The sequence below is a fragment of the Mytilus californianus genome, unplaced genomic scaffold (genome assembly GCF_021869535.1).
Source record: "Mytilus californianus isolate M0D057914Y unplaced genomic scaffold, xbMytCali1.0.p SCAF_10, whole genome shotgun sequence".
In the NCBI taxonomy this organism is placed as follows: Eukaryota; Metazoa; Mollusca; class Bivalvia; order Mytilida; family Mytilidae; genus Mytilus; species Mytilus californianus.
The window spans coordinates 66,087,380-66,101,258 of NW_026262582.1; the positions used below are offsets into that span (position 1 = coordinate 66,087,380).

Sequence of the window (13,879 nt, forward strand, 5' to 3'; positions counted from 1 at the left end):
CTGAAATATCGTATCAACTGGAAGATATATATTTCATATGCAGGTTCTACTGATCTATTGCTACATAGAAATAGAAAGTTCACAACTGGTAAGCTGAAATCATCTCTTATGTAGTCAAGATTTGTTCTCAACCAACCAAGTATGTTGTTATTGATGAATTTTGAATGACAGAAATGTTATCATTTTCACGATAACGCGTGAGCTTCCGGTGTTTTCGCCCCATACCCGGAGGTCCTTTGCCCCGTGGGCTACTAAGGGCCTTCGGACCCCTCGTCGAGGTTCGGGCATACAATTATTAAAGGCCTTGCTACGCCACTGGGAATTTGATATTTGAAATGTACACATTATGACTTTTAGTATCCCCATACGTAAAAATAAAATTCGAACAATTCTTAATATTACAAAAAGGAAAACATATGGCCAGGATACCTCAAGAGGATAGGACTAGGTCATTACGACCTTAACAGAAACACCTTTTATATAATCAGGAACATATAATCAGCTCTGTGATTTTTTCTTAGAATATACACACTATTTAATGTAGAAGTACGTATGAATTTCTTTAAAAGTACACAAATAAATGCTGAAAAAGTATTCCATGACAAAAAAATCATTATTATACATTGAGTAAATCAATTCTAGATAACTCTAGATACATGGTCATAGAAAATGGAAAGTATGACGAAGGATAATAATTAGAGATACTGGATTGGACCTAGACCCGAATAATTTTTTCCCATAAGTAAAACATCAAATTCGGACAAGTCTTAATATTTCTTAAAGTTTTTATCATATATTGAGTAAAACAATTCTGGATTATAATAAGATATATTGGATTGGTTCTTGATCCGACTGATTTTAATATATAATTTTGAAAATAAAAAATCAGTCCCTTGTTTTACTGAAAATGAAAAAATCATGCTTCAACAGTGCAGAAAATAAATAATCTGTCCTTATAGTTTACAAAAATAAATTCTCCTTGCCCCCACCAGAATATCAAATGGTCGTCCCATTAGCATATAGAGTTAATTTTTAAAATGTTTACGATTTTCTCAGTGCACATGACTGTAAATAAAAGTAACAAAAGTTTACCGATGTTTTAAATCTCAGAAATTGATTAAGAAGACAAATGAAGGTAAGTCGACAAGCTAAGCGTCTTCTGAAATGCATGGCTATCCCTAAAGTCAAAAATCAAATTAAAACTCAGTCAGACATGCACAATAAGCAAACGTACAGGTAAGACGACTATTTTAGTATCAATCGATCTTCCTCATAACTCTGTTGGATTCGTGTTTGTGAAAGGGGGTGACTTTACTATCATTCGCCATGTCATATCTCGCACATAGGGTTACAATCTCTTAATCTTACATTATCAACACAAAAGGTGTCACTTATGGAGCAGGATTGGTGATGTTGGTGTTGTTGGTTCTTATGATGTGTTTCATAGACTTGTTTTTTTTTCGTGGTTTTTTTACTTTTTTCTTTCCAGCTTTTGTCAGTTTGTCCTGATTTTTTTTTTTTTTTTTAAACCCTTTTGAAACCTCTGTCTATTTTTCCTAATGGGCTATAGTTGAATCGCTTGTTTTTTTAAGAGTGTGTTATATAGCATTTTAATATGACATTCTACAAACGATTTGTAACCACACCCGTGGTAAAATATGAAAATAGTGATATCTCAGTGGATCGTCAGCGTCATGGATTGTTTCAATCCATATATTCAAGCCCCATGAATAAAGTCCTTATTGTTTTATAACTCATTCTTAAATAGTGAATAATGAACAAGAAGGGTCCTTGTAATATTTGTTTTTTATGTTCAATTTTGATTGCTTACTTGAATGTTGTTACGTAAAGAGTCATTTATGACGAAGTGGCGAAATTTGTTAATATGCAGTTACCACTACCATATCATATCTAGGGTTGTGAAATTTTCTTTCCGAAGATCTTTTTTTTTTGTCGACTAAAACTACTTTATTCAACAATTAATAACAAGTGTCTGCCACGATGAAACTATGGACGCAACCAATTCAGTATCGCGCCATCCAACACACTGTATGCTATTTCATAAAAGAATGAAATAAATTGTATACATTCAAATAAAATTAGAATGACAACAACAAACATATTTCATGTAAACAAAAGGAAATATTATGCAGTCAAATCTAAAAAAAAAAAGAAAGCAGACAAACGATTATTCAAAATAACTGCAAAAGATACATATCAAAATAAATAGTTGCTAGGGAGACATTTACTTCCCTGCGGTAATGATACACAAAATACAACAACTATTTCCTCAATACGGTTTGACTCTGATTGACCTTGGACGTCATAAAGGGTTCTATAATCGTTTTGAATTCTTTCTTTCTTGATTCAAACAAAACAAATATAAAACAAAAATGTAAACGGAAGCAAATCGATGATTTTTTTTTCTATGAAAAGCAATAAATCTTCCTCCAATGCGGGAGACACATTAAGGTTGCACATTTTTAAAGTTTTATATTAAATTTACGATAACAAATCATTTCCTTGCTTAACATGTTCTTTTCGTATTGTTTGTTCAATCGTGAATTCATTGAGTTTGTTTTTTAGAACATAAGATCAAACAGAAAAAAGACTACTTTTGAAGATTAAGTTAGTATAAATCTTTAATTTGTATCAAGCTCAAGGATCTAGCAAGATCACGAGAAACGATTAAGCGCAAACTTTACAGGATACACTGTTAATGTAATAAGAATGCTAAACCTGCATTCTTCCAGACCGATCATTATTTGTTAAGGTGTTAGTTCTCATGGGAAAAAAGTATAGGAACAATAACCAAACTCCAAGTTTATCTTAAAAAGAGGAAGTCAGTAACAGTGAAAAAACAAACGTTGAACTTTATCAACCAACGGAACAAATGGTAACAGTCTGCAAGAAGACAGATACCCTACATGACGCATAATACTGACTTATATCCGACTATGTTTTGCTCTTATTCTTTAACGCTGAACGTAGAAGCACAATAATCAATTTCAAAGAATTTGTTTTGATTCGATTTGAGTTAAAACCCACGACCTCCCGTTCTAGAGGCTTACAATAAACCACAATGACTCCGCGCTAGTCAAGATTATTTACTCATCTAATTCATTACAGTGACATGTATCGGACACCACAAGGACACCGCGCTAGTCAAGTTTATTTACTCATCTAATTCATTACAGTAACATGTATCGGACACCACAAGGACACCGCGCTAGTCAGGTTTATTTACTCATCTAATTCATTACAGTGACATGTATCGGACACCACAAGGACACCGCGCTAGTCAGGTTTATTTACTCATCTAATTCATTACAGTAGCATGTATCGGACACCACAAGGACACCGCGCTAGTCAGGTTTATTTACTCATCTAATTCATTACAGTAACATGTATCGGACATTTGTGTTTTTATGTAATTTGAGTATTTTTTAGTAATATACAGATCATGTGTCCAAGCTTTGTTTACAAGGATTAAAAAACGCCCCTTTCTAATCTCCGTATTAAAAATCTTTCATGATTCTACGGTTTTGTCGGATAAAAACGCACCTTCAAAAATTTGAAGGCTGAAATTTCATTGGCTGATGTAAACTTTACCTGGACAAAAACTAAAACGGAGCGTAATCAGATCCTTGTCAGTTAAGCTTGAACACAGGATCTGTTTTTGTTCCGATTTGGTGAGGTGGACAATTTTGCAACTTTAATATTCCTTAAGTGTGTTCGCTGAAACCATAATTTCCTCAATCCGTAGACTAAAACATCACAAAACGATGTAAACACAAAGTAAAGCTTCAAACAGGAATAACGTTAAGTTCTGCTAAGATATAGCTACAGTGAAGGGAGTACATGCGATAACACGTTTAATGTCACTTTTATAACAAACCAAATGTTATCACATTCATGTAAAGGGATATTAAAGCACGAAAGTATTATTTTTTTGTTAATTAACGTCGTATTGAAAAGCGTAGTAAAACATAATATTGTTTGACCATATATTAGTCAGACAATGCTGTTTTAAGGTTGTCCTTGTCAAATAAGACACCTTGTGCATGTGTTATGGTGTCAGGATCCCCTAAAAATACCTCCCACCGATCTGTATGTCACTCAATCAATCCTGGTACACTTTAAGAGGGGCGAAAGATACCAGAAGGACATTCAAACTCATAAATCGAAAATAAACTGACAACTCCATGGCTAGAAAAGAAAAAGACAAACAGACAAACAAAAATACACAAAACACAACATATAAAACTATTCAAAGACTAAGCAACACGAACCCCACCAAAAAACTGGGTCACATAATTCCGTCGGTTCGATGTCCCTTATAGCAGATTGAAATAACGGCAAATCAGAAATAACCTTTTAACGTTTTTCTTTATTATTGTAAAAATGCTATTAAACAGTTTATACAAGGGTAGCGATAATATTAGTAGGAATTTATGAATATCTATTTCAGAGGATGTATATCTATCAAATACGATGCGTCATATAAGGAAGAGCAATGCATTTATTTTGTGATTTGTATCGAATTCTTTCATAAGAGGTTTACGCTTGGATCAGAGTTCATTTAAAATTTCCGAGAGGAAATATATATTATTACCTTGAAGGCATCATATTGTTTGAAAATAATTACATTTATATCTTTGCATTGGGACCAGTGAGTTATCAATTAAAAATATATCACATCATTAATTTAGCGAAATTATTTTAATTCTTTAAATAACATCATTATCGGCATTGCATGGTTAATGTTAAAGGCAGACTCAACCAAACGTGTTATCATATGACCTTGTTTGCTTGCCTTAAGTATGTTATAACTTATACATACGTTATCAGAAGCTTTATTTTTATATTGTGTTACATTAATCTAATAATTACCCAAACACGTAAAGTTGCCCCTTATTACGTTACAGTTTTATAATTGAGTGCACTGATGTTGATGATCATGTATATACCCACTGAAATTTGGCATTTTTATTCTGAATAAATTATTTTTTTTTCTTACATTTATTGATAAAGTGAACTTTTGTATACACAAGTATAACAGTATAACTCACGTACTTCAATGTTTTACAGAATCAAAACTGTTAAAGGGATGCTTATGATAAAATAAATGAAAATCTGATAATCATTGATACCGTGCTGCGGAATGCAAGGAATATTTAACAATGCGTGAACAGATTTAGTTTCCAATTTAAATGTCAAATATGAAGTTTCTAATTTATGATTTTTTCCGTAACACTAACTTTAAAGATCATATTTGTATAATTTATACCAAATCACAATAAATGACAGTTTTAATTTAATGTCCATTTTTTTTTTATATTTGAATTACATATAAAACACGACACTTAATAGTTCAGTTAAGCGTATAATATTCGAATACAGTTTGTGCAGTAAGCATTACTCTGAAGTTGACAAATTCAGTCAAGAAGTATCATGTATACGTTAACAAAACAGTAACCTACACTAAGCTAGAAATAATACTTGATCAATTGGATTCAAATAAATTTAACTAAGCTTACGGTTAAAGATTGTCCGGAGATATCTCAACATGAAATGCTTTTTGTTTGGATTCATGATTTACATCTACTTTATTGACAAAGGTAAGGAATTTACATACTAATGTCTATTCTCATTTTAGTGGGTAACGCATAACGTACTATAAATATCATTATTTCGTATACAACAGATTCGCTGATCCAACCGCAACATTGTGACTTAGTGTAAATATGAACAAGTGAAACATAGAGCTCTTGTTCCCGAGAATACGGTCTGATTTCCAATAACTTTTAAAAACGGCAAAGCATTTGACTAGGATCTTTAATACGCTTCCTGTGAAATTGCAAGATCAGATTCAGATACCAGGATTACTAATTACAAAGTCATTTGGGTTATCTTGCACTGCAGCGTGTGTACCGATATCGATATTTACGACAAGAGCTGACTAATCGTATGTTAAGAAATCATAAGTAAAAAAAACATTACTATTCTCTTTACACATGATCTTTTTATCGCTGTTTGTTAAAAAAAAATAATATTGCTGATATGATGCAACGAACTGACGGAGAGCAAAAGCCACTAAAAGGTACAAAATGTAGATGTTTTATTATTAACACGTTGAAAATAAATGTTTTTTTTTATATACGACAGGTTTCATTTCAACAAATAATCGAATAAAACGATGAGTACAGTGACTTGAACCTATATCAGGACCCTCATCACTCATTTACATTGTTTTTACGCACCATATAGTTTTACAATACACAATTACTAATTGTATTTGTTTTATAACTTTGGCTTAATTTGGATTTTGTTTTCAAACTGAACTGAGAAAACATTATTTGTAAATATGCACTGTTGTTGAAGTAACAGTGGCACCGCTTAGGTTATTGACAACATGCAAAATAAGGACTTTGAAACACGAATCAAATCAAAACCTGGGAGTGATGACATATATCGTGTTAGTTACCAACAAAAATCAAACACCATGTTATTTTCTTTTTCATTCCAGGTCATCAACACAAGATTATCTTTTCAACTAATGGGAAAATTAAGGAAACAGACTTAATAACTGGAAAAGTAGCAGATTTGTTGACGAATCTACAAAGTGTCATCCATTCTATAGATTATGACTATAAATATGAATATGTTTATTTTACAAGATTTGAGCAAAATGACATATTGAGGTATTTTTTTCCATATATATGTTATAGATTATATTTTCCCTTAATAATACTTTTAAAAAATGCAGGAGCCCCTACGATGTGAACTTTCATCAAAACACTGTTAAAATAAAACATAGAAAAAAGTTATGCAGCATTGAACTATCTATTATCTCGGTAGCCTGACTTGGCGCAGACACAACATGAATCAAGACTTAATATATCAAACGCATGCAAACATATTTCCCGTTTGTTTATAATGAAAACTTGTCATAAAAAAAGACAATATCCAATTGTTCATTTACAGTTATTGTTGCAAACATGTGAACATGCTTTTCCTATTAGATAACTATTTTTCGTTTTATTATTTTCTTTGAAAGGAGGAGTCATACATATATATATATATACAAAAGAAAGGAAACACGTCAAGCAAAGTAACAACGCATTTTCCTATACATTTCTATTCCTAATCTTAAATCTCAACCAGCTTTTTGACAATGAACAGTCAATCGTAAAATTAAGGCTTGAACTGTGATAAGTCTACCAGCAACTAGTTATTTGAACAAATATTAAAGGAAGCCATATAAGGTGAATATTACTTTCTTGATTCAGATTTCAAATTGAAAGACTCTAGACTCTGGATTCATTGTAATTATATATTCATTTGTTTTGACTTTATCAAATCAAAATAAAAAAAAAACGTGGTACGGTTGCCTTTGAGATAAATCTACACAAAAGACCAAATGACACGGAATTGAATAATCAAAGGTTACCATACTGTCTTCGAAAATAAACAAATCCCAAACCGCATAGTCAAATATAAAAGGTCCCGACATGACAAATGTAAAACTATTAAAACAAGAAAACAGATATTACATACAGCATCAAACGACAACCACTGAGTTACTGGATCCTCTCTTGGAACAGACAAAGGATGAATGCGGTGGAGATAACCGAGTTTGCTGTCACACAACTTTCACCAAACCTTGCATAGTGATGTAACATTATTATATAGGAACAAACTATACAAATCAGTTGGAAAAGGGTTTTATTTATCAGATCGATACAAAGCAGAAAAAAAACCAGACTGGATTTGGCAGGCCTTTTATACATCCCCATAACAAGAGAGATACGTAGTACAGATTCGAGAGTACTCGCAGTTGTTGAAAGGTAGTTCAAAGCCTATAAAAACTTATACAATGGTACATGTGGTAAATATGACGAGAGACTGTGCGAGACCCTCATAGGTAGTCAAGGTCGTTTAACCCCCTCATTGTTGTATCTGGTGATTTCATACACTATGTAGTGACTATGTAGTTTCATTGAATTTCAGTTATTTGAATGCCTGATTTACAGTAGTTTGTTTAACGAAATATTACTGAAGAGGTAATGACACATCTACTCTTTTTAACTTTTAGATTTCGGTATCCTTCAGAACAACCATACATTTCAGAAACTGTCACAATGGCAGATAAACCTGTTGGTGTTGCCGTTGATCCACTATCCAGCCACGTGTATCTGACTGAATATGGCACAGGAAAGCTTTACAGGTGTAATTTAGATGGGTCAAATAAAATAAATATACTCAAGGATGATCCGCTGTATGCTCTCACATTAGATCTTTCGCACAGGTATGTCATTAATTAAAACAAAATATGGCTTATAACTATGAACATGTTCAGTTGCTCGCGAAATTATTTTCGCTTATTTTGGTACTACGTTAAAACAGTACAACATACCCTGTGCTAATAGTTTGCGAAATATTCAACATTGGTACGATGTATGCAGTGAAATAGCAAAACAAAATTATAGTCCATGTCCTCCAAAATGAAATTATGGACTCTTATCAACCGTATAAGACCCTCTTGTGCAAATGTATACAGTCTTAGTCATGTTAGTGTTCATCTATGAGTCGTGTATTACAACTGGCATACGAGTTGAACATAATACTAGCTGTAACACAACATGTTTTCCGGAAAATACCTGTAACAAGGCAAGGATGTGAGATTTGTTTTCCGATCGTTCTCTTGGTTGACGTCGTGTGATTTTATCAACTATTATGGATTTCGTCTTTTTGCATTTACCTTCGAGTTCACTATGTTTGTTATACTTTTTTTCTCCATTTTATTTATGCACAATTTTACTCTAGTGAACTTTTGTACAGCATTACGAATGAAACATATCTACCTCAAGGTAGCAAGAAAACAAACCATGAAAACCTTGTTTCAAACATGAAACAACTAAAAGAGTATATTAATTTATTTGACACTGGTTTTGGAGGTTTCTTCTCCAAGGGTATATCCATACTAGTACACAGCACTGAATAACCATTGGGATGTTCATGAGTATCATTCATTGTTTACGAAACTTTTATATTTTTTGATATTTCTAATACGTATAATTTTTCTACCACAGGAATTGATTTCCTGAGCTGTATTTGAAAAACATTTCGGAATTTTTGGTCTTCAATCTTCCTTCGTCAACTTTGGACTTTATTTACCCCTTTTATTCGAGCGTAACTTTCGAGTCTTTTTTTTTACGACAAGCGAGTCTGTCATACACAATTTCAACCTTGGTATCAATGATGAGTTTATTGTTTATTTGAGTTTTCAAATCATATTTTTTTTCTTTAAAACAGATTGATGTACTACAGTACATATTTAACTGGCGACGGAAAAATAAAAAGAGCGAGACTAAATGGAACAGAGAAACAGACAATCATCCATAGTTCACACAGAATATATGGGATGAGCATAGGTGAGTTATTTTACATATTAATATATCAAATTCGTTCTGTTATTATTATTAATATGAAATGTTATTTGATTTCATATCTTTACCATGTATACGCAGCGATTCCAATTATACAGGTCTATTCAATGTATTATTGACGTCTTCTTTAAGTTTTTGGATAAATATCTTCAAAGACGCAAACAGCGAGTGATACAGTGGGTACATATGAGTCAATTATCTGCAATACACAAATTATAACGCAATGAGATCAAACCTTCAAAAGATAAAAGAATAACTTTTTTTAGATGCCACTGAAAATCAACTTTATTGGATGGAATATACCAGTAGCGATTTAAAATCTTCAAATACCAATGGAGATAATGAAATCAAAGTTGTCAGCACAAATGCAGCCTCTACAAACATAGGCATTCATGTATACGGAAGCAACGTATACTGTGCAACTGGTACGACAATACTTAATGTCACAATAACAACTACAACGATAAAGAATGTTATATACTCAGATCCAGAGAGAATTTTTAGTGTGATTTTCTATACTGAAAAATGTAAGTATATCAAGGAAAACGTATTAACAAGAAAACATAATTGTGCGATTGATATTCAATTGTATTCGTAGTTAAAGAAATATTCCAAAAAGTAAATTAACGGAAATACCGAACTCCAAGGAAAATTCAAAACTGAAAGTCCTTATTGAAAATAAAGGCTCACACACATCAAACGAATGGCAAACAACTGGAAAATCCCTGCCCTAATCCTGACTTGGTACAAGCATTAACATACGTAGATAATTGTAGATAATATCTCGTTTTTAAGATAGCTAAATCTTTCACACATATGACAGTGGCATAGAATCCCATTATATTGACAACAATATGTGACTAAAACAGACATTAGTTAAAATTGTCAAAAATTGTAGTAATAAGTGTATAACATGAATGAGCTTAGAATTATCAAAGGAGCCTTTTAAATTGATAATTACTGGTTTGAATAAAATATTCAATACAATATATCAAATGAAAAAGGTGGTCTATTTGTTGTTTAACAAGTATATTATTGAAAAATATGTTATTATTGATTATCATAGTGTCAGATTTTAATAATTGTTTTTACTAATATATTCATTCATCAGTGTATTTAAATTTGTATATGTTTGCGTTTGTATTCGTCTTGTCAACAATTGATAGTTGTTAACTGGCAACTTCTTTAACGCATTCTATTACTAAATTCACAATTTGTTAATCTCTGATATGAATGCTTGAACATAATGCACTTAACTGATATATAACTTAATGCTTTTAATATTTATTTTGTTCAACGAGTATAAGTTGTTAATGTATTACATGTACCTATTGAAAGATGATAACCCAGCTGAACGCTTTAGAATTGTATGTTGATTTGAGTCAGTGCATACTTAGCTGGTATGCACAACGTTTGTCTTCAGATTTCCTATAGATACAATGTATAACAACTGCATCAATATTGCTGTGTGTAGCAGTTCATAAAAATGTTAATTTCCACAAAATCGTTACTCTTTTGGACTGTTGTTTTTTTTTAGATTTTAAATTATAAATGAATACAGATAAGTATAGATATATGCATATAAATTAAATTTGGTTTCGTTTTCTGTTTAATAATCAAGTTCTCATTTCCTTTACATTAGAAATCTGTTAATAATGCTAAAAAAATAAAAAGACAATCATGCTTCTTTAACTTTGCATTTATTTTGTTAGAGAAAACGAGTGTAGAATTAAGAATGTCTTTTATAGAATGTAAGTATTATTATATATTACTGTGACAAACAATGGCATCCAAGAATTGACCGTAAAATGAAATTAAGCACTGCTCTTATTGCAGCATACGAATCAAACATAAGCAACATTATCATTTGATTGTGCACTTCACTCTTTCAACTCTGTCAACCAGATCACATCGGTATATTTGTGTTTCGAAAATATATCCTTTCACTATTATTTAAATGGTTCATATTATACAAAAAATGACTTATTGTTCATACCGTCAAATTCTTTTTTTGTGTATTATATCTTTGTGAGCTGTTTTGAAATGTGTTGTTGAAGCTAGAGTACCGAAGAAAACAGTTAACGTTCGCAACATAACTGATAGTCCTTGAAAAAGAAAGGCAAAAGATACCAAAGGCACATTCAAACGCATAAGTCGAACATAAACTGACAACGCCATTGCTAAAAGAAAAAAGAACCACAGACAAATAACATTCAACAAAAAACTACATAGAAAACTAGATACTGCAAAACACGAACCCCGCTAAAACTGGGAATGATCTCAGGCGCTCCTGAAAGGTAAGCATACCTTACTCCATATGCGCCACCCGTCGTTATTAACATGAGATCAGAATCGAACACACGTAGGAATAAGTTGGGTATCAACTTACAACTTAAGGGTCACAAATGATTACTTTAAGTGTGATACTTAGTCGATGCTTTCTCCTTCATTTCAAGGAGCCCTTGAGTATACCTTACATACGTTTAAGATACTTTTGACAAACACGAAAAATAAAATGAACACCATATAATGATTGGACTATTATGAAAATATATTAGGCATGTTGTAAATAAACTCATCAGTGATTTTTTTTATATTGAACAGGCGATGACCGTTACTCAATATCAAAGTGTTTATGACGATTTTTGTTGGATCAATGAGACCCCCTTTGAATCTAAAGTGTACAAGGTAAGTATTTTGAGTGTTCATTGGATTTAGACATTGCATATGTATGTCTTGTTTGTTAATATGATCGTCATGCAAAGAAAAAAATATTTCCTAAATGAATAATATGATAAAACGTTTCCTACAGAAATTAGCAAATTTAGAAACCCAAAAGTACTACACCAGGTACATACTGTTATCATGGTTATAGAATGGAATGCGAATTATACTTTTCACGAATGTGCCCTACCAAATTAGACTAGTTACCGGGTTTGTACTAACAGGATCTCCTTACCCTTCTGCAGCATCTTAGATTACTCCCAGTTTTTGGTGGGGTTCGTGTTGCTTAGTCTTTAGTTTTCGACGTTGTGTTTTTTGTACTAATGTTTCTCTGTGTGTCTTTTTTTATAGCCATGGCGTTGTCAGTTTGGTTTTTTTTTTCGAATTATGAGTTTCCATGTCCCTTTGGTATCTTTCGCACCTTTTTTTATACAAATAATGTTGGTCATTACACTCGCGAATCATTGACCGAACATATTTAAATTCCCTGAATTTGGTTCAAGTCTGACAACTGATTTATTTGAGATACAGACACGGAATTGTAATGTGGAAAACGAAATACAGTAAGGTTGAGATATGTTTAAAATCTTTAAAAAAATACTATATGTAATAAATCTATTTTAAATCTATCTATAATAATACATGTTTTGAAGTTGTTTATATGTTAAGCAGCTGATTTAACAAGTGCATTGAAACCACAAAAATCCCACGAAAAGTTTTCAACGGTACAAAACGTTAAAGCTAGATTAGTCGACTAATTTGTTTAACATCGTGGTAAAATGCAAAATTAGAAAACAAACGTACGACTTTATATTTAAACCCTTTTGGTGTGTGCTCGTAACATCTAGCTGATAGATCTACATTATAACAAAAACACTTGTTTTGTATGTATTCTTTTTTTCATATTTTAGCCAGTTATATCCTCTACGTACAGTACATTTTCATATCTTAAAATTCATACGTATAATTAATGAGAACACTTAACATCAAACAGCTTTCACATCTCCTTTTGTATTGATGTTGATGAATGTAGCGAAAATTACAATTCAAAATTACTTTGTCTATGCATTTAATATTTATACTTATTTCTGTTAAATTTGAAGATGATTTCACATTGAAATTAGATTTTTGTTCTTGTTTTGCAGATAACAAATCAGAAACGATGCTAGTGGTTGTTACATGATAGGTTTCCAAAGAAGACTGCTAGCGCCATAATGCTTTATGAACTAAAAAGTAGTGAAATGAAGGGAACATACCAGTATGGCGGTAGTCATCATTTAATTGTAACCTCATTTAAGACTCATTTTGTATCAATTATGTAAACAAAAATCCTACATTGTCTGGTAAATAAATAAAAAAAAACCCGATATTTTTGTTTTAATAGAATGATAGAAATTTGTCTAATTTGTAAGTTAAATACAGCTGTTATTACAATTTGCGGTCCATTAAAGACTTTTTTTTTTATATAAATTTGGACAATTGGAACATTATACACAAGAAAGGGCAATATATGAAAAAGAAACTGCTGCATCAAATATGTACAATAGTTGTATTACATAGTATAATTAAAACCACAATCTGGTAAATATTGAACAGCAAAATGTGTTGACTCTAATGTACATTTAAGAGACAAATTATCAAAAAAATATATACATCTATATGGCATTATTTTCTGTCAAAAAAATGGGTTAAATTGTGCAAAA

General features: G+C 31.7%; 1 protein-coding gene across 4 annotated transcripts; it reads left to right on the forward strand.

Annotated features, from left to right (window-relative positions):
- The first annotated feature begins 5,474 nt into the window (after positions 1-5,474).
- Positions 5,475-13,610, forward strand: LOC127718994 (low-density lipoprotein receptor-related protein 6-like). 4 transcript variants are annotated; one of them, XM_052225086.1, is made up of 7 exons: positions 5,475-5,621; positions 6,530-6,704; positions 8,099-8,311; positions 9,319-9,437; positions 9,719-9,979; positions 11,165-12,140; positions 13,322-13,610. In XM_052225086.1, coding segments are annotated over exons 1-6 (822 nt in total). In that variant the 5' UTR covers positions 5,475-5,569; the 3' UTR covers positions 11,167-12,140; positions 13,322-13,610. The 4 variants fall into 4 exon arrangements, 1 of the variants encoding a protein (XP_052081046.1); XR_007990084.1 differs by lacking the exon at positions 5,475-5,621 and having other exon boundaries at positions 6,086-6,704; positions 11,165-11,203; positions 12,057-12,140; XR_007990082.1 differs by lacking the exon at positions 5,475-5,621 and having other exon boundaries at positions 6,086-6,704; positions 9,719-11,203; positions 12,057-12,140.
- The last annotated feature ends 269 nt before the right edge of the window (positions 13,611-13,879 follow it).

Excerpts from the sequence above, each read along its gene's own strand:
- LOC127718994 (XM_052225086.1), top strand. The coding sequence starts at position 5,570 with ATGAAATGCTTTTTGTTTGGATTCATGATTTACATCTACTTTATTGAC. Across the intron at positions 6,705-8,098 it reads GAGCAAAATGACATATTGAG|ATTTCGGTATCCTTCAGAAC; the intron begins GTATTTTTTTCC and ends TTTAACTTTTAG. Across the intron at positions 9,438-9,718 it reads AATATATGGGATGAGCATAG|ATGCCACTGAAAATCAACTT; the intron begins GTGAGTTATTTT and ends AACTTTTTTTAG.